We start from the raw sequence: 26,809 nt of genomic DNA, 5'->3' as shown, positions 1-26,809 counted from the left end.
ACTCTCTGGGAAATATAATCCGACATGAGGTTGTGTTCTGTGTGTTTGGGGAAAAGGTCGCAGTCAGAGGAGTTCAGAGGCTCCAGCATTAACAGGCTGCTGGTATCACAGCAGCCCATGGTTGGCCCTGCAGCACTTTAGTGACTCATCCTGAAAAAAAGAACTCCCTGAATAGAGAAGGGATCCTTTTTACAGATCATGGTAACACTTTAAATCAAGGTCACGATATTCACTAGTCACTTATTAGCATGCTAATTAGTATTAGTATTAGCATACTGGCTGCTTATTAGTCATTAATAAGCGCATATTAGTACCTCACTCTACATGACCATAGTCTATAGCTAACAGGCCATAAGAGTTTGCCCTCCTAATGACTGCTTATTGATAGTAGGTTAGGAAGTTGTTGAATGTGAATTATGATCTTAAAGGCAGGGCTGGTCATTTTCTCCAGATCCACTTTTTCAGATTTTGGTTGAAATTGTCTTTAGGTCCTGACAGAAATTAATAACTCATGTGCTCTGAAAAAGGAACAAAGAAAATCTGTCATCTGTAGCAGTTTGTAAGCCTGTAAAAACTTTAACCAATGTCTGCCACGAGGTACCAATCTGATGAACCAATCAGGCGCCTCCCTGTCTCCCTGCTCGTTCTCTGACTCTTGCGTGCTCTAACTCACACTCAAAGAGATGAGCTGAGGTCCGCTTCTGGACCAATGGCTCCGAGCTGCGAGCCTCTTTCTGCCTTCATCTTCAACGTTATTAGCAGCATTGAGGAGTCTTTTATTCTGCACCCTGGTGTCAGCTACAAAGAGAAATTTAGATGCAGGAGCCAGGAGAGCGGCGCCGAGGTTGGTCGATGCAGAAGGCGAACGGTTTGCTCACTAAAATAGGCTGTTTTGTCAAAAGCAGAGCGCTTGAGTCAGCTGGCCCAGGGTCAAATTCTTCTTCTTACTCCTCCAGGATTTCATCAAAAGGACTACCGGCTCTGTTCTTTCTTGCAGCTCTATCATGCACACGGGAGGGATATTTCTACCAGTCTTTCTGTAAGCAGACCTGAGCAGCAGAAATAGTAAATCACAGTGCTATAGACGCTCTGAGAACATGGGGTACTGTCACAGCATAGATCTTTGCTGAGGTTTAAGCTCTTCTCTGAGGCTGGCAGAACTCACTGAAATCACAAACCTGTCTTTAGAGCAGCGAGAGCCGATTCCTCCCCCAGCATCGTTGTCACTGCTAAGCTCCCGTAGACAATGTGCCAGAGCCTCCTCTGCCACCAATGCAAACGTAATTATAGAAGCAGAGCTGGGGGGGGGGGGGGGGGGAAGAGAAACTTTCTAAACCCATTTAATAAAGAGTTTTTTTTACGTTGGCAGAGCACAGTAAGCACTTGAGGAATAGTTTCTCGTCACAGCTGGTGAAATTAATTAAAGCAAAGCCTTCCCAGGTGCTTAAAGGGGAGTTCAGGTTCTGTTAAACCTGGACCCTATTTGTCAAAATGACTAATAGGTACTTAAAGTTTTTTAATTTATCTGGTAGATTTCAGAAGTTTAACAAGAGCTGTTTAAGCTGTGACACAAACAAAAGCAGTGAACGATCATTGTTGGTGTCTTAATAAGGCTGTTGTTCCTCCAACATTTGGCTTCTGCTGTGATGTAATCATTAAGGCATAAGGATCTAATCGAAGTGTTTGTCTAAAGTGTTGCTCCACTGAAAGGCTGAGATTGTCGACTAAACTGTGGATCAACATTACAGAAAGGACTGCAACAGGTAGAGACCCTTTAGTGAAGGTGAGACCCCCTTTCACTGCACCTGAAACTCTTTTCAAAACCACCTGACTTCACTGAGAAAGAGAAGTTCACCTCGTAGACCAATGGGGTTTGTTGATCTACCCCTGCCTGGATCGGCAAGTGTCTTTGTGTTATTGTGTGTTTGGTCAGACTTTGCAACTAAAATAAAAGTCACAACATGTTACTGAAAAAAAACAAGACGATCAAGCAGAGACAGACCTGCAACTACTGTTTTTGTAAAGTACATTTAATGTGTGCATCTGTGGAGTCTGGTGGCTTCAACAGAGAGCCGAGCTGCTGTGTCTGGTTAATATTAGATGTCCAACTCTTTATAAAAAGATCCATCCCTGCAGGGAACCTGTCTGTAATGTTGCAGACAGTCTGCTTTCTGTTAGAAAGGCAGGTGCCAAACACCGTTAGCTTGTGCTAGCTTGCCAAATTATCAACATTATCAAACAGCTTGCAGTGTAGGTACAGACAGTTAGCGTACATGCTAACCCTGCAGTGAGTGTGCACTTCTGGTGGCGATGAGCCCAGGAGGAGGGGCCCAGTTTGAATGATGTGTACTGAACATTTCTATGAGATTTTTGGGGCCGATACAAATATCGAAGAGAAAAATCTGGTACCGATATATCAGCCGATATCTTTCTTATATCTCTCTTCGATCTGTAGAGATAGATATACACATTTATTGAATTGATCCCTCTAATGCAGTTATCAAACACTTTTGGAGAAGATTTATAACGAAGAGAAGATGGTCACTCATCTGAAAAGTAACTGAGCATTAACATGCATCACCGCTTAACACTCAGCAGAGTGATGGTGCTTGTTGTAATCCATATAGCGCCCTCTGCTGGTGACAGAGAACTGCTCATGTAATACAATGATACTCAAATGAAATGCTATTTGACTGGTGAAGAAATCTAGTAGCATCAGCGTATATCTGTGATGAAATTAGCTGATACTTCTAGTCACTGAATACACTAATATCGGCTGGCTGATTAATCGGTCAGGCTCTAGTATTTTGTTATCAAGGTGGGTAACATACCATGATATATTTCTCAATCACACACAATTGCAGCGGGTTTAAGCACCTTAGAGAAATTAATAAAAGGAAGTCCTTTCTTTGCATATCTGACACCTTCAGCGACGTGGAACTAATCCACACTTCTTTATTTAGAAACCTGTGTTTTATGCACACACCATGTTGTGGTCAACACACACCTGTTCATCACCAAAAGTAACACAAGAAAAGCAGCCGTGTTTCACTGGAATCTTAAGTAAACAACTAAAACACCATCTGTTCGTGTACATCTCATTACTACTGAATGTATGAGCACGCTGACACACGTGGGCTGTGTTAGCCTCTGAGAGCGAGTGTGTGGGCTTTCACTTAAAATCACAGAGAAAAGTATCAAACTATCTTTAGCCGCCTATTGCCCAGATCAAAAATCTATTTCAATCTGTACATTGTCATGCCCTGCAAGGTGAAAGGAAATGCTGCTACAATTCTACAACTCGTTAATCCAAAGCGACGGACATCAGAGAGTAAGAACAACACGAGCGAGGATCTGGAGAGGAGGAAACAACGGACAGCTTTCAGTCAGCCGATCTGACACACAGCTGCTGACGGGCAGAAAAAGATGCTAAAAGATGTCAACCTGGTAGAGAGGCAGCCATTAAGGCAGGACTCTGGCTGTCTGAGGTAAACCCAAAGGAGTTCACTGTGACAAGCAGACACAGGGGAAAGCTGTGTCAGTGTTTGTGGGTGATTTCTGGACAGCAAGCAGACAAGCCTCTCTGGAGGACGGACATCAACTCAAACAGACAACAATTGTTGTAAGTTACCCCATCAACAATATGGGGGGGGGGGGGGGGGGGGGGGGACTGTTTTTGTCAGTTGAATTTCTTCACTTGGTTTTGTAACTTCCTCATTGTAACCACAGCAAAACAAAAGAGAAAAACAGCTTATTGGGATAAAAACTTGAATAATCAATTCTTAAAATGACCCATCATTAGGGATGTACAGATTGATCGTGATAAATCGATTAAAAGGTGTCAAGGTTCACATCAGTACTCTGAGGAATGAATCTCAATAACATGGTGAGCGTCAGCAGCTGTAGAGCAAGATTTAGAAATTGAGGACGCACCACCGTCTTTTCAATCTGAGGTGTGGAAGCTTTTTGGCTTCCCCAAGACAGAAAATGAAAGAGGAGAGAAGATAACAGACAAGACAAAAACTGCAGCATTTAACAGGTCAATGTGTGATGTCATAAGGTCAATGTGTGATGTCATAAGGTCAATGTGTGATGTCATAAGGTGGATATTACTTTGGACTTGTCAGCTGAGCTGTCTGAGAGTTTGTTAAAGTGAAATGAGACATTCAAAGATGCAGCAGTGTCCTTCTTTTACATCACTGAGACTACAGGGAGACACTGAGGACCACTATCTACGGAGAGCCTGAAGGGACAAAATACCCAATCTACCAGTGTGAAGAACGCGATCAAGCGAAGGAACACTTTATTTCCTTGTTTTTTTTTTTTTTCCACTTTTACCTTCCAATAAGTCAGTCTCACTCTCCACTCAAACATGCTCAAATAAAAGGAAACGTACTTTGGTAGGTTCCCAGTGGGGGTCTCATTCAAGCAGGTGTCTTTCATACACGGACTAATAAGAACCGAGGTGAAGTGCAAATCGTTTGGAGAGCAGGCTACCTCTTGAATGAGCTTAGCTTAGAGATCTAAGAACCCCCGGAGTCCTTCCTGGTTGTGCTTTGAATAATGAGCACTAATAAAATGCAAATGTGTTCTTTGCCTCATCACACAGAAAGAACTAATGAGGACATGTGAATGTATTCATACCCACACGCTGCAAAACACCCCAAAAACTCCCCAGAACAATTTGTAACTGAAATGTTTCACAAAATTCTGAATTATAAACGTTTTCACACATGCACTCCTGAAAGTTTCTACAGAATCTTCTGCCCCCTGAAATCCTCCTGATTTGGTTGTCTAAACATGCACCTCGCAGCGGGAGAATTTCCCTGTCAGATGGGGGGGGGGGGGGGGGCGTCTCCTGAGCAGTGTTTGAAGTGGGCCGGTATGCTCCAGTATTGACAATTAAATATATTCTGCTTTTTCCGTTCACTCATGCAGCTCACCCCAAACACTTCAGGAGTTTTTAGGAGTTTTGCACAAATCGAACAAGGCTCATGTTCCTTTGGGGTAGCAGACATTTGAGTCATATTTGGAAAAGGCTGCTGATACGCAACATGGAAGCTAACGCTGTATTAAACAGGATGTCTACTGCTGCTAATGCATTTTATTCAACACATTGTACTCTTTATATTCTAACATAAATAAAAGTCTACTGCCATGTTAGCAGCTCTGTAAGACCATACAGCGCAGTGGTTCTCAATTGGCGGGTGGAGACCCAAAAGTGGGCCGCAGAGAAGTTTTTGGTGGGTCGTGAATGTGCAATGTCTCTTTGTTCTGTTACAAGTTTTAAAACATCTGAGGTCCAAACTGCACTTCTTTCATTCTATAAATGTAATTGATTAGAAAATATCAAATGGGGGTCCCGATTTCCTCATAACGGAGTTGGTGGTAGATCCTGAGGCTAGACCAGTCGAGAACCACTGGTATAGTGCACAGTGGTCAGCTGTGCTAAATGCTAACATTAGCTTGCTAACATACGGTATGCTAACATACCAAGAGCAATGCTCAAAGTTGACAGTGCTAACATGCTTGTCTTTAACTTATGTAATATTCACCATTTTTGTCCTGTAATATCTATTTTATTTTTTTATTTAACATGGTAGCATCTTGCATGCTAACATTCGCTAATCAGCAGATAAACAACAAGGGGAACAGTTGAGTCTGAAGTGAGATATACCATTCAAGATGATCATTTATTGACGTTTCAGTAGGTATAGCATTTCAAAACTGACACGATTTCTTTCCAACTTACACCAATTTTTGAGTCCGAAATTTAAAAAATGGTTGTACAGGTGACTCGCGAGAAGAATGCCAGTCAGCACATAGCTGACATTTCCATCCTGTGTGTTACTATTGCATGCTCCCTGCAATAAAGCATAGCAGATGAGAGATGCATGATACATGATGCAAGCTGTTTCTGCTCCCAACGTCACGCCATAAGGTCAACCGCTCAACATTTAACATTCATCCCCGAAGCAAGAGAACGATTTAAAGATAGCAGGCAGCAGTTTCTATCATCTCAGTCTACAAATATTGAAAACATTGTCTCTGGTAAAGCTTATGAGGAAATAATAATAATATGTGGACTCAACCCCCCTGTAACTCACATTCCTGACATCTCTCCCTCACCACTTTTTCCTTTACTTCCTGGTTTCTCTTTGGCTGCACTGAGGGAAAAAAAGAGAAACTCCCTGTGGCTGGAGCATAAATCCTTCTCCCTGTGTGCAGCTGCCCCCCCCCCCCCTTCTCTCCAGGTACTCCAGCTTCCTCTCACAGTCCAGAGACATGCTCGTTAGGTTCACTGGTTACTCTAAATTTCCAGTAGGTCTGAACGTGAGTCTCTGTATGTCAGACCTGTGATTGAATGGCGACCAGTCCAGGGTGTACCCTGCCACTCGTCCAATCACAGCTGGGATTGGCTCAAGTCCCCTACGACCTCGAACAGGAGCACAGCTCGCACAAATTATGTGGAAATTGTGGGTTAGCGGTAGCTGGATATACACTACAGTGTAGTACCGTAACTGCAATTACAAACTACAAATTCACCAACTGCTGAGTTCCCTTAATAAAAACACCTGTCAGACTTTGACGGGAGCCGAGGGGGCGGCTACCGATGAACCCTTAGACATATTGTAAGCACACGTTGCCGTGATCGCCTCTCAGTGTGTACGCCGAGCGCCTTAACACTCCAAAACAGGAGACAGGATTCAGTCGACCTGACAAGACGTCTCCAATCTCAGAGGGAAAAACACCTTTCTGTGAATGTTTTTCACAAGAAATCAAGAGGATACGTAGTTGGCTATTGTTTTTATAACCTGCTTTTAGTAGTGTGCTATTTGTGAAAACAACAACTCAACCTCTAATGGATGATCGGATGTAGAAATGTGGAGGTCAGGGTCACGCTGAAATTTCAATTTTCATCTTTTCTGAGTGCCTGTAAATGTCTTTGTGACAATCTCACACACACTCACACACCAAGAGGCACACGGAGACACGACAGGCAGATCATAACGCACTTCACTTGTGAGATACGTCACTCAATAACACATGCAACAAACGTTTGAAAAAGCACTTTTTACAATAGAACTCAGCTCTATGGTGATTCAGTGATCACGGTGATGAATGAAATGGCTACAATAAGAGAAGCAGAACCCGACCCTTCCAGTGAAGGAGGTGAGCTCGTCTCTGTTTATTCTCTCACTGAGCTGCGTCTGACATAACACGGCTGAATGCTGTCCAGACTTGTAAAACAGTTTACCAGATTTATCAAAGACGCTCATATAGCAATAACAATCTACACACACACACACACACACACATTCTGCACATTTCTGTCTCCTCTGCCGTTCTCGAGTGATTTCCCCGGGGTGCTGGAGGAGCTGGAAGCTGTTGACGTGTCCTCTTTTTCAGGAGCTGGGTCGTAGCTGTGGCATGATTACCAGAAGCCCACACGAAGAAGTGTTGGGGGGGGGGGGGGGGGGGGGCTACATGCGTCAGCAACAAAAAGTGGCCACAAGAACAGAAGTGATACTGACGATGCTAATTTAAACCACTCAGAGCTGTCTTGAATAGAAGACTCACAAGTTAGCCTTAAGAGACATCATAGTCATGCTGAGCTAGCTTTGTCTTTGCAGTCAGATAAAATTTTGATATTTGTTTTTCAGGATCCCTCAAAGAAAGGTCAACGGGATAAAGAAAGACAAACAAAACATTAAAGGAGGTATGGTATTACATGGCTACACTGACTGATGTACTTGCTGATATCCAATTTGGCATTTTATGCAGGATGAGTGCATTCATGATTCTGGTGTAGGAATCAGAACAACTCGGGGAAATACTCAGTTCCTGTTAATGTTCAGCACGTTTGATCACATTTTTCACTCTCTGTGCTCATTTCACTTAACCGGCCAAACCACAATTTTGCTGCAAGCCTGAGGGACTGAACAGGTAAAGGACACAGAACAAGGCCTCTGAATCCTGGAGGTCATCAGGCTCTGAAGTCCTTTTTCTTTTTCCTGATATAAGCTTGTCACACTTTGCATGACGTGTCCTATTTCTGGCTTTTACTGCTCACACAGTTGCCTGCAAACTAGAAAGTAAACCCTCGACACGCAAGTGGAACTGCTCAGCAAGAAATACACACAAAACACATCAGCACATTTGCAATTCAGCCTCGGGCCAGCTCAGCAGATTGTTTTCTTTTAAATTATCATCTGGTGAATATATAAAGTATCACCAAACTGTCAAAGTCTCCCAGCCTAAACTGAAAGTGGGTTTCCTCTTTGCTGAGCAGACACTGTGCCGACTCTCTGCTGAACGTCTTTGATGCCTTCAGTGTTTCAAGGTGCAGAAAACACAAAGATGATTCAATTTGAAGTCACCTTTCAAGCAAATCAAAGGAACGATTCAGCCCCGAGCCGCCAGGAAAGAGGGATTAAACAAGGTGCCCACCCGGGGAAATGAGAACCACTTGAGGCAGACATGAAGCCTTGGCTTTTGTTAATTGGATACCAAGTCACCGTAGAGCAGCGACAAACGATTTTTGTGACAGAGAAAACGTGAGTAACTTTCTGCTGAATGAGCTGATTTAACAACATAGGCCTCATCAAAATCACAAATGTAGATTAACGTCAACACATGTAGTGCTGACAGGTTAACCTTACACAAGAGGTCACCAGCTATTAAAAAGCTATTTATTACTGATATTTAATCTGAAATACAGAGAGCACTGTTTAGAATCCCAACATTTGAGAAGCTGTAACCAGGAAGCAAAAAAAGATAATAATCAGTCCGTAGTCATTGACATGTAAATCAATCATTTCAGCACTTCTTCCCAATCCCATGTCGATATTTATAGGCAGAGGGGGAATCCTGTGATCAAAACATCCCTGGAAATCAATGTGCAAATCCTTGTTTTACAACTCGAGGGAAGACCTGCTACACTGAGGACCACTTGGGTCCCTGATGAGATCCCGCTCCCCTAACAAAACTTCTGTTGTGGTGCGGCGACAGTAGAAAACGACAGGTGCATGACACGGATCATGACATTGGCACAGAACCTGCGTTGCGTGCATGCTTCGTTTTAGTGCAGCTTCCAGTTTCATGGTGCATTGTGCGTAAAGTGGTTCAAATCCACAGCAGCTGCAGAGAAGTCAATGTCCTTCCGAGCAATTCTCCAAACAATAAAACACGTGCATTGTTGCATCTGCAGAGCACGAGAGCGATATATTCACCTTTCTCACACACACACACACACACACACACACACACACACACACACACACACACACACACACACACACACACACACACACACACACACACACACACACACACACACACACACACACACACACACACACACACACACACACACACGCTCTACAGATGGGATGATCGTAAAAGTTTCACTTACCCAAATTGCAGCTCGGGTGTGTTCGAGCCCCTTTAAAGCGTTCCTGTTAAAGGGGTCCAAAGGCGTCCCGTTTGGACGCACGGAGCCTGCGTGATTCCGTCCACCGCAGATTATGAACACGCATACAATCAGGAGGGCGTCAAGGCACAGACGAGCCGCTAAGCTTCATGTGTGGCGGGCAGCTGCTGACCTCAGATGTGTCCCATGTTTCACACCTTCTCTTCCGGAAAACACGGACGGACCAGCCCGTCAGAGCGCGCGCGCACACGCACACACACAGTGGCTTAATGCACACACAGCCTGCAAATCAGCCGGCTGTTGTTGCACCGCTGCCTCACACACACTTTGCTGGCTGCTTTGTGAAGCGTCGGCAGCACACGGTTAACCCCAACTTTTATTATTCTACAAGACATGAAGCCACGGGTCCTAAGATCCGCCCTGTTCCTGCAGCAGGAGCAAATGTGTGCCATGGTTCAGCTCACCTACATATCCTGCAGTGTCTTAACTTCCGTTACATCACGACACATGCAGGGAGTATAGCCCGTTTCAAAATGTAAACACGTTGAACATTTTCAGGAGCTACATATGATTTTCTTCATTGCTCCTCTGTTGAATCTTGACCACAGTGTTTTCAGAGCAGAAGTGAAGTTAGCGCCTCTTCTGGCCATATTTCTCATGTATTCCCAAACTGACAAAACTGGAATGAACGTCTGATCAATTAGTGACGATAAGCAGAGCAGTCATTTCTCTCTTCAGAGGGGAACATTACAATCAATGACTGCTCTGTATTTTCCTGTGCGAGAAACATTCAGCAACTATAAACATGAAAATCACTTCATTCAGAGGATATGCTTTAACCCTTTATTTCCCCTAATCGGGTGTTTTGTGAACACATCCTGGACATCCACATAGCCTACATACACACTCACTGTAATCTCCCAGTGGTAGTCAAGTCAAGAAGAAGACAATATACTTTATTAATTCAGTTTTTACACTCTGTTATTGAACATGCTACACACACATAGAGTGACACACACATGCACAAACAGGATCCTGTAGACATGCACTGATGGAGAGATGTCAGACTGCCCACAGTGAGCGCTCCTGAGCGGGTGGGAGGGTTTGGTGCCTTGCTCAAGGGCACCTCGGCAGTGCTCAGGAAGTGGACTGGCAGTGGCACCTCTCCAGCTACAAGACCAATTTCAGACTGAGCGACTGCCCCCCCCCCCATGTGATAGATTTTTTATGACATCATCAGACTGTTGTTGGTATAATCTATGGGAGAGCAAGAGATCCAAGTATTACATATTTAGCAGGAATAAGAATACAGATGGAAAAGAAACTGAAGAATTGGTTGGATACAAAGTGAAGATGAAGCTTGTTTGTTGTCTTCTCTTTGTTTTTTAATCCGTTCTCTGTTGTACTGATGTTTTTCAGTCGCAGATCCAAGGGGTGGCCTGCCCCCCTCTCCCCCATCACCCTTATTCAGACGTCTAAAAAGCCACATGAAATCACACAGTTAGTGTTATCATTGTTGTTATAGAGTGCAGTGCATGCTTCATGGTTACCTAAATAGAGAGATACGTGTCTTCTTTCTTTAATGAAACATATCCCTTTCCTGTGTGTTCTCAGTTTGACATGTAATGGAACGTTGTCTGAGCTGGATGACAGCAGGCACACGATGACATGCTGCTGCACGCTGTGATAACTGAGGACACTCTGTAATCTTTACATGCATACTATACGCAGCACATAATCACGACACCCTCCACAAGGTGTTCACAAGAAGTCAGTCTGAGGATGGATTGTGTGTCAGTGGTAGAGTAAGACATGCAGGCGTCACATGATTCAGTCTGTCTGGATAAAACAATCGACTGTACAAATATTACTTCCTGTTGTAACAGAGAGGGATTGTTGTGTTTTCTTGTAGCTGCATGTCTTTGAAGAAAATAATTTACTATACTAGCAATCTGTTTGTTAAAGTTGAGACTGTTACAACTTAAGGCAGAGTAAGACGGATCTGGCTCTAAACTGGTAACCATATAGTGAAAACTGAATACAAAGTGATTGTTATGCATTAAGGTATTTTCCATGTGAGGAGTTAGCTAATGACACACAATTAAAACTGACGCCTATTTCTATCTGCCTTATTCTATCTATAGATAGATAGATAGAATCTTTATTATCATTGTATATAAGGACACAACGAAACTTCGTTAGCAGCAATCTTAAACAGCAGCGTTTACAAAAACAACAACAAAAAAACAAAAAAACAAACAAAAAAATATTTGAGAGCTACAAAACCAAACATGAACATTGCAGTAACAAACACAATCGAAGGGTCAACCTCTATCCTCCAAGTCTGTGGCCAAGGTTCTCTGCAGTGGATTGCTCCCTCCGGGCAGAGTGAAGGAGTTTAAGTTTCCTGGGGTCCTGTTCATGACTGAGGTTCACATGGACTGTGAGACTGACAGGCAGATTGGTGCAGGGTTGGCAGTAATGTGGGGGCGATGTACTGTTGTTGATCTTCGTTCAAATCTTCACCTGCGGTCATGAGCTTTGCGTAGTGACAGTGAAGCAGCTGAAATGAGTTTCCAGAATCCCCCAAGAGGAGCTGGAAAACTTTAAAGACAGAGGTGAAGTCTGGGTTGACTTAGGGTGCATTCACACCTAAGCTGTTGGGTCTGTTTGAAACGAACTCTGGTGCAGACCAAAGAACCAAACTCTAGTCTGCTTGAAGATGTGGGTCTTGGTTCGCTTCCAAGTGCATGGGCATTGTGTTGTTGAATCTGGCCAGATGCTTCAGAATAAACAACAAAAATGTCAATTAAGTTTGCGGGGCTAAAGATAGCATTGCTAATAACATCAGGCTTCAGTCCTCCTTGGAGGTTAACGTCCAGTTTAACCTGACACAGCCGACATAAAACGTAATCTCCATTTAATAGATCAATATCCTGACAAACTGCGCTGTGGTTCGAGCTGCCATTCTTCCACTGTCCCTCTGTTGTCTTCGGGGTCATAGTGCAGCGTTTGGCTCGATGGAATTAGCCACTGACCTGAGCTACAGTCCCAACTAGGCAGGGTTAAACTGTTGCAACTTAAACCCTGAATCCCACCGAATCATCCCAACTTCATATGTGAAAGCGACCTAACTTTGCCTGTTACCACCGCTACCTGACCTCTGATAAGGGGATGGAAATGATATTGGATGGATGGCTCTATGTTGGCAAAATCACTGATTGATTTTCTAACTGCCGAATAATAAGTGATTTGAAAACTGATATATACTATAATCCTGTAACACTAAGACTTTTGTTACCTGTTAAACTGGGGTAACGGATAGACAGGGACAGACAGGCTTTAGGAGCACTTCCCTGTTGCCCTCGTGTATGGGGGAAGTTCATTTGAAGTTCATGTAGTTTCTTGGCAATAGTTTCTTCCTCGCAGCACAGCACTGACGCTGTGGGATAAGAGGCCGAACTTCTCCCCCCCCCCCCCAACTCCCCCATCTCAAGTGCTTTTCTGCCGTTTCTGTCTCAAGGCTTCTGTTTATTCTCTCATGAGTCACAGTTAAATCAGACTGAGCACAGCCTCACATGTGTGCAGAGCGAGTCCACACACATCAGAGTGAAAGTGTAAAAAATGTAGGCACAGCGCAGGAGCTGATCTTTATCAAACATCTGCGACTGCTGCCCGGGTCGAGGCATTCTCATGATGTATTTAACGATGTGTGGGAGGAAGAAACAACAACAAAGTCTTTTCTCTGGAAAAAGTTATCCCACTGGTTTAACATTATTTAATGTGAATCACAGAGAAGAAAAACAGGATTTCATTTGCTTTCGACGTCAAGTTTTTTTTTGTTCCTCAGCCCAGATTAGCCTCTGTTTGTGTCTTTTCTGGAGTTTTATCACCGCTTCATCAACACGTCCAATTGATTTGTTCCTTCCTTTTATCTCGAAATAAATATAGTAAAAAAAACAGACTGAAAAAGTCCTTATCACAGATATTTGTCATGCTTTTTTTCGTAGGGGTGCTTCTGTCCTCGTATGATATGCTGCTTTAATCTAGCAGAGCATGCAGTTCATTCAGAGGAAGTTTGATTTGAAGCAGATTTGATGCTGTGTGAGTCACTTCAATTCAACTTAAGACGACAAGAACACATTTTCTATTTCACACTTTTGTACCTGTGTGACTGATCTATGGCATCAAGGACATAGGACAGAGGACATATGTCTCTGCAGACACAGTCACCACCACACATGTATGGAGGCCCAGAAGGGACGATGGAGCAGCTTTACTTATGATAAGTCTGTATTTTATTTTGTAGGAAGAAGCTACTGACTCTGTCTTTAATGAGTTCTCCTGCCCTTTGTCGTGATGCTCTTGGTGACATCTTGTGTGAAGCTCTTTGAATTTCCTTGTTGTTGAAAGAAACGTGCCTAAGTTGTTCTTTGGTGGTAATGGAAGTTGACTGTTCGTCTGTCTTTATCTCTCAGTCCTGTGATCAACTTCAACTGATATTCTGTTGTTTACATTTTTCCATGCGAGACACCCGGGCCTCCATGTTGAGCTGTACGCTGCACTCACCTGCCTGAGTGTGTATACTCCTCTAGGATATCTCCCTGGCTGTCCTTCCTCATCCTGCGTCCCTCTGACGCTCAGGGATGGAAATAACAACCTTGATACTAATTAGTTCTTCTTCTATTTTCCCAGCAGCCCCTGGGACCCCACTTTCATTCAGAGAAACTTCCCCTGAGAAGATGACGTGTCACTCTCTCTCATGAGATGCGAGGAAGCACGACTAAATAAGCCCTGGCTGTGTTGTCACGCAGGTGTACAGAAGGTGCGTTGGGTTTTGTTTAGTCAGGTGCGGAGTGATCGCTGTCTGTGTTTATGGAGGAGAAGAGGATCTGTTTGTGTAAGCATTAGTGCAGACGACAAAAACAGCAGAGACTCCTACAAAAACAAAAAGGTGTTCTTTAGTAGAAGAAAGGTAAAACATCCTGAGATGACCGCAAACCTGTGCAGACAGAGTGGTGCAGCATCTCCCCCTGCTGGTGAAAAAGGGACAATGTGGTGTAGCCTCATTGATCCATGCAGTTCTATCATCATTATTATTTCAGATGCTCTGAAGTAGAATCCATTAAGATGATTAACAATCAGTCATGTGGGGATGTGATTCAACATGTCACATGTGTAGCTGTTATCACAAAGTGAAGTGTGCTCATCAGTGGAAGCTCATGATGTTTGGTCCAGTTTTGTTGAATTGAGTGGGCTTCAGTGCGTGCCAAACACAAGCAGTGGTGAGTCTAGAGTCTGTTGGGGCTCTATAGGCAAAAAATCATCGGGGGCCCCTCCAACCTGCATCCATCACCATCATGTCTGCCAGTGTCCCTCCTCTTACTCCCAGACGGATATTTTTCTCTCCATTTCCCTTCAGATCTTTCATTGACAAATGTTGGTTTTCAAAGGAGAGCGAGTGCTGTCAGATGGGGCCCCCTTTAGGGTTCCACATTTTGAGCGACTGCTGTGGTTTAAAGTTTGTCAGCCCTTGGGGGCCGCCTACTGGCTTGGGGCCCCGAGCAGTTGCCTGCTTTTTCCTATTGACAAGCAGCACCTCTGAACACATGCTTACTTTTAATTGTGTTGTACGTTCTGTCGTGTCTGTTCTCTGTGGGGGACATAAATCCCCAAAGGACATTTCTAAAACCTTTTCAGATATCAAACTGTAACCTGCTGGGCCCTCAAAGGACGTCCCAGCCTCTCTACGGTCTGCGTTTTCTAAATGGCTGCCATCTTGACAGACACATTTGATGTGAGCAAGAGAGGTTAGGAGTTGAAAAATACAGGTTGCACAAACAGCTGATGTGTGTTTGAAGGTTTTAACAAGCTTTTTAAAGTCTGTTTTTTAAGGATAGTCTAAACATTTTAAACACCTATCTGGACGTGTTGATGTCCCATCGATGATTAATTTGTTTTTTTATGAAAAAGATGGAGTCACAGGTGAATTTAACTGAGAGAGAGAACATTTAGCAAAGGATCGCTCAGAGTCTAAACTCAGACTCATCTTTCAGATGACGAGGAAACAGTGAAACAATGTTTGAAAGTATTTTAAGATGGATCGTTGTTTTTAAAAGTATTGCTATGGTTGCTTGGGCTTCAGTTTAAGTGGTTTTATGTGAGGTACCATCAGTGGCAATTACTGACACAAGCTTATCTGGTGTAGCTAAAAGCCACAGTGATAGCTAATAACAGTACACGTTTTTAAAAAAATGCTAAAGTTATTATTTAGTCAACATAAAGTGTTACTGCTCAGCTTTACTAAAACTGTTAAAAGTAAAAATTAAGAGCACGGTCAGCCCGACTATGACTCAATAATATTCTTCATTCAGAGTTTGCAGAACATTTCTCTGTTCTCTTCTCCGCTTGAGAAACTCTTCATCCTCATAAGAGTCCTCCTTCACTCCTCCTCATAGTCTCTCTCCTTCAGGAGCTCTCTGACGGGCTTAGACGCTTTGTGAATAACTTTCATCTTTACAAGGATCCAGTCTGAACTTCAAGGGGAAATTCTGAGAAAGAGTCATATAGTCTTCAGCGCAGCCACTGTGGGTTCAAATCTGACCTCGGCCCTTTGCTGCATGTCAGCCCTTATTCTCTCCTCCAGACATTTCCTATCTGTCTTCAGGTGTTTGAGCCAATAAAAAGGCCCAAAGAATATATATTTAAAAAGAAAATGCATAATAAACAAGATCTGTTGTCTCCGTTTGGTGTTTGTGTGTGTGTCTTTTTTTTTCTGAGATAAAAGAAGAAGAAGATAGTTGAGGTTCTCTCTTCTGAACTCTGGCTGTGAAGCTCCATGTGGAAGTGATGGTCCTGTACCGACACTTCATATTCTTACAGTGTGATGATCTTTCAGCTGGTGTTTTATTTTTGTATGTTCTTAATTTCTGTGAAACACTTTGGTTTGTTTTTAAAGTGCTATAGAATTGAAGATGACCTTGAAGTTTCAGGTTGTTTGTGTTCGCTCTGTCTTTTAATGGAAATCGTTTTTGGGTCAACTAAAGTCTTGTTTTTTCATGTTTCTGACGGTTTGTCAAATTAGAGCTTAAAACAGAAACTCCTTTTAGCTTCTGATCTTTTCCTGAAAGGATACATCTGAACCAAACTGCACAAAACCCGAAAGTTAGCATCCATGCTGAAATGTTCAGTCTACTGAGGTGGACCCAAAAAAAAAAAGGGTTCAGTCTACTGAACAGTCTGCACTCCATACTGAACTGTGGCTTTTCAGAAAGGGCCTGTATCATTAAAGGAAACCAGAAAGAGGCCTGTCACAGCTACGCAGAATAATAATCATTTAAAAATAAATCTCTCCATCCTCAGTTTTGATTTGGAGTTTTTCCTGTCCAGAGAAAAGAGCAGAAATATTTAAAAGGCCATGAAAAGAAGACAAGCTCTGAATAAATAACAAGATAAATTATCTTTATTTTCCACGTCTTTGTCATTTATAAAATTATGTGTCCACAATTAATATTAACAAGGCAATGCAGAGAATCCTTTAATTACTCAGAGGTGGATCTCGGGCTCTAGAGACTGAACGAGACAAAGAGAGCACGGACCAGAACGAGCCGGATGGTGCTGATACCAGCCCGAGCACGATCATCAATAGAGGTTGTTTTTTTATTTGAGCAGATGGTAGAGGACTTTGAGTACCATGCTGGACTGAAGAGGATTGTCAAAGGGGGTCTCTAGAGCCTGCATCCACGCCGAGCCCTTCAAAGTACAGTCAGAAAACTTCATATCCCAGGATTCATCACTGCTTATCGCTCAGTGTAAACCAGACACAGTTCATTCACAAACTCTTCCAACATTCTCTCACCGGATAACCATCACTGATCATCATCATCATCATCATCGTCGTCGTCATTTATTAGCGTAAGCATGACTCTTGTCTATCTTAAACATATTTATGACGTTTTCTTCTACCTACAGTAAAAGACACAAAACCCCAGGAATTGTAAAAACCGAAACAATGAAGAAGAAACAAACCTCTCTACTCTACAAAACAAAAGAAAGAAATGAGATCCTTAGATGCCGTGTGCTCGAGGGGAAATCAGAAAACGGTTACTGGTGAGTTGGACTGTGTGGTTGGCGAGCAGGTTTCACTGATGGAAGTTATCAAAAAATTAAATATCATATACTGTAGAGGTTATTATTACAGTAACAAGGTTCCATGCGGTCACACTCTCGTCTTCTGTACAGAGCTGAGGATTCAGTAGTAAATAACAAGGCTATACACACACACACACACACACCTATAGTGCCCGGTGGCCGGGGGCGCCAGCATGTTACAGAGCCGTGGAAAGCTGGGACGGGGATGGGGGATTTGGGGGATCTCTGCTGGTCTGGACTAAGGGGTACCTTTCACTTCATGGTGGTCAGAAAACGAATATGTGAGACCTGGACGTGAGTGCGATCTAATCAGGCTGTTTTTTTGTTTGTGATTTATGACTAAATCCAGCTTCTTATTTGAAATGTTCAGGAACGTTCCACCCTTAAAGCTTCGGACTAAAAGTAAACAGGACCCGGATTAAAGAAAACAATCTGGTGATTCCATTTTCAAATTCTTATTAGAATATCTGAATCGTTTAATTTCCGAGAGAACAATATGTGGTGAAAGTTTAGACGGCATAAACTTTCTGAATTTGTGTATTTTTTTTGCCTTTATTGGATCAGACAGCTGAAGAGAGAGAGGAAATGTTGGGAGGAGAGAGTGGGGCGACGTCATGCAACAAAGGCTCGAGGTCAGATTTGAACCCACCCCTTGCTGTGTCGTGGACTATAGCCTCTGTACACGGGGCATGCAACATTACCGCTACACTATCCGGCGCTCTCTGGATTTATGGATTTTTTTTTGTTGTCAAATTTGACAAACAACTGTTGGGTGATCCAGATGAAAACAACTAATTCTTGGATGATTTTTCCACATTTTTGTGCAGGTGGACAAAGAGATTTTGGGCCGATATTTCAAAAGGCTTGATATTGTAATGCCAACTCCAACCACTAGAGGCTAGAGAACGAAAAAGGAGAACTACAGGTGAATCCGTGTTGACAGATTTAAAAATAAAAATAAAAAATAAAAAAACGATAAGAAAGGATTGTTTAGTCTTTGTTTAGTTATATTGATTTAAGCTGCAGGGAGATGAAGTGCATGGATGTTCCTAACAGCACTTTCTTTACACAAGTGAGGTACAGTCTTTTTTGTTTGTGTAAGCAAGTTATCTACACGATTCAAGAACACAAAATTAGAAATACAGTGTCAGCAACAACTCATTTTTCTTCACCTGCTACTTAGTCATGAACTCCGAAGAGACAACTATTTGGACCAGAATAAGAAAACGGATCACCAGATTTATTTCCACTCTCCTCTGAGGCGCGTCCAGTGATGAGGCTGTGATTTATAACCTGTCATTTCTTCTGTGTGAGTTTATTTCTTGCTGTGATTTCCCAAAAAAAAAATGACTCCAGAGAGAGTGAGGGGTTGGAAATATGACGAGGTCACGCCATCTTAAGTTTGTCACTGACCGTGCACTGAATCTGAAGTGTTTAAGGATGGATTTGTCCCTTAGATTTAAAGTAATGCTCCAAGTCACACGACTGGAACATGTTTTATACATCAAGTCTGGAAGCAGGAAAAGGAAGAGAAGAGAAGAAGAAGAAAGTTCTGCACAGTCTGTCGGGAACTCAGAGTGAGAGTAGTTTACAGAAAGATCATTTCAACATTTGCTTTATCTTTAAAAAAAAACCTCCAAAGGGACCGACCGAGTGTGCAGATCCTACTTTCTGTTTCTCTTACTAAGCGGTTTACTGAATGTGCACGCCCCTCTCACGCACACGGAAGCAAAGAGAGACCTCTGACCCAGTCCACGGAGCACCAGGGCCCGACACACAAAAACCCATAATTAAGACTTAAAGACACAATCCAAACCCTGAGGGCTCGTTCAGTCAAATACATTTCTATTTAAGTCATTATAAAACGATACCCAGGTGAGACGCTAAAGCACTGAGAGAGCAGGAGGAGCCGAGGGAGCAGCGCACAAAGCGACAACGGAGAGAGGGTTTCCTCTCACACACACACGCACACACACACACCTCACACTGAGCGGGCATTCTTTAAGATCTCAGTGATCAGGGTGGACGTCTCTGTGGGGGCGCGTGTGAGAGGGCGGGGTCATTAAAGGCTCGCAGAAACACATTCATTTGGACCACATGTTCAATGTGGAGGTGCAGTGGGCGTTATAAGGCATGGATGATGAAACATGTGCTTAAGATTTAAATGAAACATCAGCAAGTGAGACGATCAAGCCGTTTTAGTTGACATTCCTTAACTTAATTTAACTAAATTATTTGTGCGATTCAAAGACTGTAAAGCTAACCGAGTCAAATCAATTCAAGTAAGGCTAAATGCGCACACACACACACACGCGCACACACACACACACACACACACACACACACACACGCACACACTAGAGCTGGTGCAGGGTAAGGAATAACTACAACCACCTGCCTAAGATTTCACCCCCCCTTGGAGTTTTTCATGATTGTGTCACAACAAGTCCATGAAGCAGACGTTTTTCTGATGGAAACTAATGGTTGCACCTCATCTAACGAGGAAACTGTTTTAATTTCCCCCTTTTTTTATATTTTGTTTCATTTTTCAGTCATTTAATTGCTTATAAACCCGATTAAAGTCTTTTCAGAGCTGCAGTTGTGACATGACCAAATGTAGAAAAAGTTCAAGGAGGATAGAAACTTGTGCAAAGCACCACAAAGAGGGATCAAAACCATGAAGCTCTGGGACGGTTTGTCTGCACAAACTGTCCCGGAGCTTCACGCTCTTCTCCATGTTTCCCTTTAAAAAACAGATTCTTGACAGCTAAAAGTCAGATAGCAGCACAGCAGACGGACATTACAGTGAGGCTTAACAGGACCAGCTGGGTGCACTGGCCGACTACACTACTGATATGCTGGTTTGGTTTTTATTTATTTATATGTTATATGTTTTTTTTATTTGATTTCTGTCTGTGAGCTGACCTCAGCTCCTCCAATTAAGAGCAGAAGGAAAGGGCCAAGCAGCGTAAAGCTATTCACACACCTTCTAGACAGAGCGACATCGCCACACCCGGACATAAGAGCCCGACAACATCATAACGCCAACCCTCCCCAACCCCCCAACCCCCCCACCCACAGCTGCCTCTGAGACAGAGAGAGAGAAAGAGAGAGAGAGAGCAAAAGGAGAGTCATTCTGCAGCGATACAACAAAGCAAGAGGACGAGCAGTGAACGAGCTGCGCTGTGACAAACTGGCCGGAGATACGGAGGTGTTGAGCTGATAATGCCGATGCCATCACCGTGGGCGCTGCCTCCGCATAATGTTTCTGCAGGTACGATGGCTCTCTACGCAGTTCATCCCGCCTCCAGAGCTGGCTGTTTTCAACCTCCAACGTTCCTGCTGATGCTCTTCTCTTTCACCAGCGATTGCACTCTCTATGACGTGCCTCTCAATCTGTCTTTCAGTCTCTGTGATAAGTTCAAAGACCCTCCCTTCCCATCCCAGATATTATCAACCTTTAGTCCCCTGTCCTCCCTCTTCTTCCCTCCCTGAAAAGTCTGTGTTTGTACAGTTAAAAACCCAATGAGCAGAAATCCTTAAAAAGCAGAGCCTGGGTGGTTTGAACTTTTTTTTTTTTTTTTGTCTGCAGTTGTTTCTTGCTCTGGAAACTATAAAGACAGACACACACACACACACACACACACACACACACACACACACACACACACACACACACACACACACACACACACACACACACACACACACACACACACACACACACACACACACACACACACACACACACACACACACACACACACACACACACACACACACACACACACACACACACACACACACACACACACACACACACACACACACACACACACACACACACACACACACACACACACACACACACACACACACACACACACACACACACACACACACACACACAAAGCCATGCTCGCTGTAACACACATGCTCTCTTTCTTTCTTGCACGCTCGCTCGCATGCAAGCCCTGCTCGTTTCTAGTGGTGGTTGGTTTTGTCGGTCATGCAGGAGCGGGGAACGAGGACAGGGGAGAGAAAAAGGTTCCGAGCTCGTAAAGGGAGGAGGGAAGGCATGTGTGTGTCTAAGTGTGTGAGTGTGTTGAGGGAGAGGTCTTAGTTCAGCTGCCATCTCCTGCGGTATTTCTTGTCGTCATCACCTGCCGGAGATGAAGAGAAAAAAAACATGAGTTAGCGTACGTAGCACCTACTTTCTCCAGTCTGTAGGTGAGAGTTTTACCAGAAAGATAAGTAGGCATGAAAGGGTTCAGAAGAAGTACCTTTTCACAGAAGGTGAGATTAAAAGAGTTTAGGCTGAGTAAGGAAAGCAGCAGAGAAAAGAACAGATAAGACGTGTCAGGAAAATCACTTATTTATATAAATGTATAATATTTCAAACTGATAGCATCACTTTTCACTGCAGGACGGTCAGAGACCAGTGGCTGTGCATACCTTCTAGATGGTTCCTAGACATGTATTTCAGTGCCTCATCCAGAAGGATGACTGGGATGGAAATCTTGAGGACCACAATCCACTGGGACCAGCGCAGAGGGGTCACCTGGAAGATCAACTGAAGGACACAAGGAGTCCAAAAGTCAGAAACGTTTCTTCAAAATGTATCAGGCGGTAACAGAACTACAGTTAAAGATGTATTCAGTAGTAAGATTTCTTTCTCCAATGGTTCAAAAGCTGAGAACTCACCGGCAGAGGCTCCACGTAGAGGATGACAAAGTGGAGGGAGAGCGAGAGGATCATGGCGCCCAGAAGCCAAATGTTGACCCAGGGAGGCATCCTGATCAGAGACTGGTTCTCTGACAAACTGAAGGGGGGAGAAGAGTTCAGAGATTACAACATGTTGACCATGCCAGGTTGAACTTTTACACCAGGGACTTAAATACAAGTTATTCTATCATGTTGCAGAGGAGAAACAAAGGCCATTGTGTTTCAACTTTACTACAATTAAATAAATAATCCAGGTCTATTAAAACCCTAACGACCCTTTGATCATTTAGCATGAGACACAGAAGGGAATTCCAAAAATGGAGACAAATGCAGGAAACGACTGAACTTGCAGGTGTTTATTTTAAGTCTTATTCAGATTGAAGTTTCAAGGTGTGATATTTACATCCCTGTGATGTTTCACCTTTACTATGAATGTCATGGAGGGGCGGCTCCATTTTAAATCGCCGTTTAATTTGCCAGCTATGTAAGCCATCGATTATGGAAGACTTCATTACATTATGGTGTTCATTTAGACAAACACTACTTCTGTGTAAAGATTAGAAATGTGCATGTAAACACATTTAAAGTCAAAGCTTTACAGATCAGACTTATATATTAAAGTCCAGATGGCTGACCTATTTTTATTTATTTATTTTTTTATCAGAACTGACTGTTCTAAAAAAGCAAAAAAAAAAAAAAAGAGTCCTGACATAAACTGACATTAATTTGAATATCCTTAGACGACCTTGAATGCAACACTAAATGTTTTTGTCCTCTGATGGCTGACAGTAACCATGTTTCTCCTGACTGTGCTGGGTCTATGCAACAGTTTCCTTGGTCATGTATCTCTTTATTGTCACGTTTCCCATCCTTCGGTTCTGTCCTGAATGACACAGCGGTGTTTGTTTCTACAGGGAGCCTCGGGCAGACTCTCTCCATGAGAAAACCTGGCAAAAACACACGGGGAGTTTCCCCTCATTCTGCCTCCAAAACAAGCATTCTTCCATTCCCTCACGTGTGTCTGAGCTTTAATTCTTCTCCACATTCACTAAAAAGGGAGTCGATGTTTGTGATGGAAGATTTTCTGTCACGTTATCGCTCACAAAGCCGTGTGAAGAAGAAATGTCTCGTTTGATGACAGGGATTTCTTTTTTAATAAAAAAAAAACAATAGACAGCCGTGACATTTGAGGAGCGGCCTCAGAGATGAGATAACTGACCTGTTGAGTGCGTTTAACATTTCGATGGTGACCAACACAGACAGCGCCATGGTGGTTGGGTAGCGGGATTCAAACACCTCACAGTCTATGCCCTGGAACATGGGGTTCTCCTCCGTACACTGCATGAAGTGTCTCTGCAGAGAGAAGGATAGAATGGTGGGGTTAGTGTGTGTGTGTGTGTGTGTGTGTGTGTGTGTGTGTGTGTGTGTGTGTGTGTGTGTGTGTGTGTGTGTGTGTGTGTGTGTGTGTGTGTGTGGACAGGATGTGAGCTGGACCTCTGCGACCTGGTTTGATGGAGCTCAGGTCTGATGGGGGAACAGCTGTAGAACCCTGGCCTCACTCCCACCTCGAGTGCAATCAAACCACATGGGTCTGACTTCACTTTCTATTTATGTACACCGCTGGGATCTCCAAATATCACTCTGTCCAACAGCAAAGAACTCAAAGAAAGGCTGAGAGAGGGTCAATTAATGCTTTAAAAAAAAAAAAAATCCTGATTAATCTCATGCTATTTTGTCCCTTCAGGCTCTCCGTAGATAGTGGTCCTCAGTGTCTCCTTGTAGTCTCAGTGATGTAAAAGAAGGACACTGCTGCTTCTTTGAATGTCTCATTTCATTTTAACAAACTCTGATAGCTCAGCTGACGAGTCCAAAGTAATATCCACCTTATGACATCACACATTGACCTTTGTTACCGTTCCTTTGAGCTGTTCGACCTCAGTTTGGGATCCCTAACCACTTCCTGTTTCTGTGCTTAACTTCATGTCCTCACCTTCCATTTACAGGAAGGGCCTAACTTTATTTCAAAAGAAAAGCACACAGGAAGTAAAGTACTCTCAGCTTAAGGCAGCACAGACTTCAAAAAATAAATACCTTTGTTGTTAAATGTGAACTGATGACTTTTAAACATGATGATGATATATGATTAATAGTGATTAACAAACAAAATTTAGCGATGAATCGTGGTTAAATATTTAAATCATTTAACAGCTTTACTACAAAGATATCTAATGCTATAGACCAGGCTCTAACTGCAGGTTTCAATGACCTATTTGTTGAGTGGAAGAACAAAATATTTTAGAAAATCATTTGAGTCAAATCATTATTAGTATCTGTGTAATCAGGGGGATGAGGTTCAGTGAGCAGGTTGTTATAGCGAAGATCCTTTCCTGTAGAACACCCTGTGCCGTTTTTATTATCCATAAATACAGAAACATAACTCTTATCTCAGGACAAATAGAAGGTTTCACACTCACCAGCTGATAGAAAGACACTTGTGGTCCCTCATCATCAAACAGGTACCACCATGTTGCAGCGCTCACCGTTCCAAGACCCACGTAACCTGCAGGCGACACAGAACAGATGTTGTGATGTTAAAGTCACAGACAGGACAGCTTTCAAATGCTCTCAAGCTTAAACGACACAGAACTGTGTGTAGACTTAGTGTTTGGACCTGGAAAGAACATTAACTCCTATACTGTAGATGATAGCTTAGTTTGAAGACGTCGCTGTAACATGTAGAAAAGGTAACAAACCAGACTGACTGAACGAGACAAACATGTTATGTCTGATCATTAAAGGTCGGTGCAGCATTATATAAAGATGTGTTTGTTCTCTTTAATCCATGATGAGCACGTTGTCAACACACTGTTGTCATAGAGACAGGACAGACGTGCAGCGACTTAACAAGTTTTCTGTTAGCTAGTCACAGAGTGAGGGTCGTATTAAAAGTACAACACCGTTTTCTAAGGCTGATAGCTCATATACGGATGTGAATGTGAAGTCTATTAAACACTGAAAACAGATGTATAATGTTACTGTTCTACCTCCGATGGCCAGATATCTGAAGAAGAGCCAGCCTGAGATGAGGGGCTCTTTAGGGTTGCGGGGGGGTTTGTCCATGATGTCCAGGTCTGGAGGGTTAAAGCCAAGAGCAGTGGCTGGCAGGCCATCGGTCACCAGATTAACCCACAGCAGCTGGACAGGGATCAGAGCCTCGGGGAGACCCAAGATGGCCGTCAGGAAGATGCTGCAGGTGGACAGAGAGAAGAAACACAAACGTCAGAATGAAAGTGGAGTGAAGAAGGCGGCTGTGTCTCCGTGTGTCCGTAACCCTCACCAGACGACTTCTCCCACGTTGGAGGAGATGAGGTATCTGATGAACTGCTTCATGTTGTTGTAGATGGCTCGGCCCTCTTCCACTGCAGCCACGATGGTGGAGAAGTTATCGTCAGAGAGCACCATCTCAGACGCAGACTTTGCCACCGCCGTGCCGGAGCCCATGGCGATGCCGATCTCTGCTTTCTTCAAGGCGGGGGCGTCGTTCACTCCGTCTCCTGTCTGCGGAGAGAAACAACTGACTGTGTCATTAATGCATCAAAACTCGATTTAAAACTTTACATTTGTATGAAAAGTGCAAAAACATTGTTCACAATGCATACAAGACTCAAACATCAAGCTCCATTATTCCAAAAAGATAACTTTTCTGACACGGCAACTGAACAAACCGCTCTGAAAAGGATTTTAAGGAGCAGTATGTAGCTCTGACACCTAGTGTTAAAAATGGGTACTGCAGTCCAAATTCTAAACATTGTAGAGAGCTGTCTCTGATTTACTGATACTGATTTAATTCAGTAGATATCTCACATATTGCTCCTTTAAAGTTTTCTTACTACTCTTCATTTTTTTAATCTTAAAATATAAAGCGCCCACATTACATTTTTAGTGAAGATCATTACTTAAATAGAAAATGTTCTAACGGTTTGTTGATGATGGTAAAACAAACTGCTGTGTCACTCTGCTGGGCCTCATTATCCTTTCAGATCCAGAGAGGATCAGGTTCAAGCTGGAAAAACAGAGATACACGAGTCCGTCACGTCTGGGACTAAAGCAGCTTCAGATGCTGCTGAATGGTTGGAGTCAGTCTGACAGCTAAATGACCATATTGTTGTCTCCTTCCCTCCCGTCTTTCCCTCAGATCAACGCCTCTTCTGAGGCTCGTGTCAGATAGGAATCAGCCGAGCGGGATGGCGATGACAGCTCCTGATAGCAGTGTCTGAGAGAGCGGCTCACACAGACCTGAAACATGTCACACCTCACTACACACTTCTTCTGCTTTGTCTTTCACAGAGCACAAGGGCAGAGGGAAGGCAGAAAGGCAAACAGGATGCAAAGTGCCAGAGGGATGGATTTATATTCACTCTACTGAATTCAAACACTCTCTGTTGAAGTGTTTTCTATCTCTCCTGTTGGAACAAACTGTGTCCTGAACTCATGTTAAAT

The 26,809-nt window shown here is 43.2% G+C and overlaps 2 protein-coding genes across 4 annotated transcripts in view; both read right to left on the bottom strand.

Moving 5' to 3' along the window:
* The window catches only part of camkk1a (calcium/calmodulin-dependent protein kinase kinase 1, alpha a), a 65,599-nt gene extending 55,590 nt beyond the window's left edge, over window positions 1-10,009 (bottom strand). Inside the window, exon 1 of one of the 2 annotated variants that reach the window (XM_020650439.3) lies at window positions 9,416-10,009. The gene's annotated coding sequence lies outside the window, so the exon portion shown is untranslated. The remainder of the gene's footprint in view (window positions 1-9,415) is intronic. The other variant, XM_020650440.3, reaches the window with a different exon arrangement.
* Window positions 10,010-21,382: 11,373 nt separating this feature from the next.
* atp2a3 (ATPase sarcoplasmic/endoplasmic reticulum Ca2+ transporting 3) overlaps window positions 21,383-26,809 on the bottom strand; it is a 50,246-nt gene continuing 44,819 nt past the window's right edge. Inside the window, exons 15-22 of one of the 2 annotated variants that reach the window (XM_020650437.3) lie at window positions 25,647-25,867; window positions 25,354-25,556; window positions 24,784-24,869; window positions 23,529-23,662; window positions 22,289-22,406; window positions 22,040-22,157; window positions 21,868-21,901; window positions 21,383-21,747 (exon numbers count right to left, since the gene is read on the bottom strand). In XM_020650437.3, the coding sequence (XP_020506093.1) occupies window positions 21,897-21,901; window positions 22,040-22,157; window positions 22,289-22,406; window positions 23,529-23,662; window positions 24,784-24,869; window positions 25,354-25,556; window positions 25,647-25,867 (885 nt within the window). In that variant the 3' untranslated portion in view covers window positions 21,383-21,747; window positions 21,868-21,896. The remainder of the gene's footprint in view (window positions 21,748-21,867; window positions 21,902-22,039; window positions 22,158-22,288; window positions 22,407-23,528; window positions 23,663-24,783; window positions 24,870-25,353; window positions 25,557-25,646; window positions 25,868-26,809) is intronic. The other variant, XM_020650436.3, reaches the window with a different exon arrangement.

The sequence above is a fragment of the Labrus bergylta genome, chromosome 14 (genome assembly GCF_963930695.1).
Source record: "Labrus bergylta chromosome 14, fLabBer1.1, whole genome shotgun sequence".
NCBI classification, from domain to species: Eukaryota; Metazoa; Chordata; class Actinopteri; order Labriformes; family Labridae; genus Labrus; species Labrus bergylta.
This window is presented reverse-complemented; position numbering and strand designations above follow the sequence as displayed.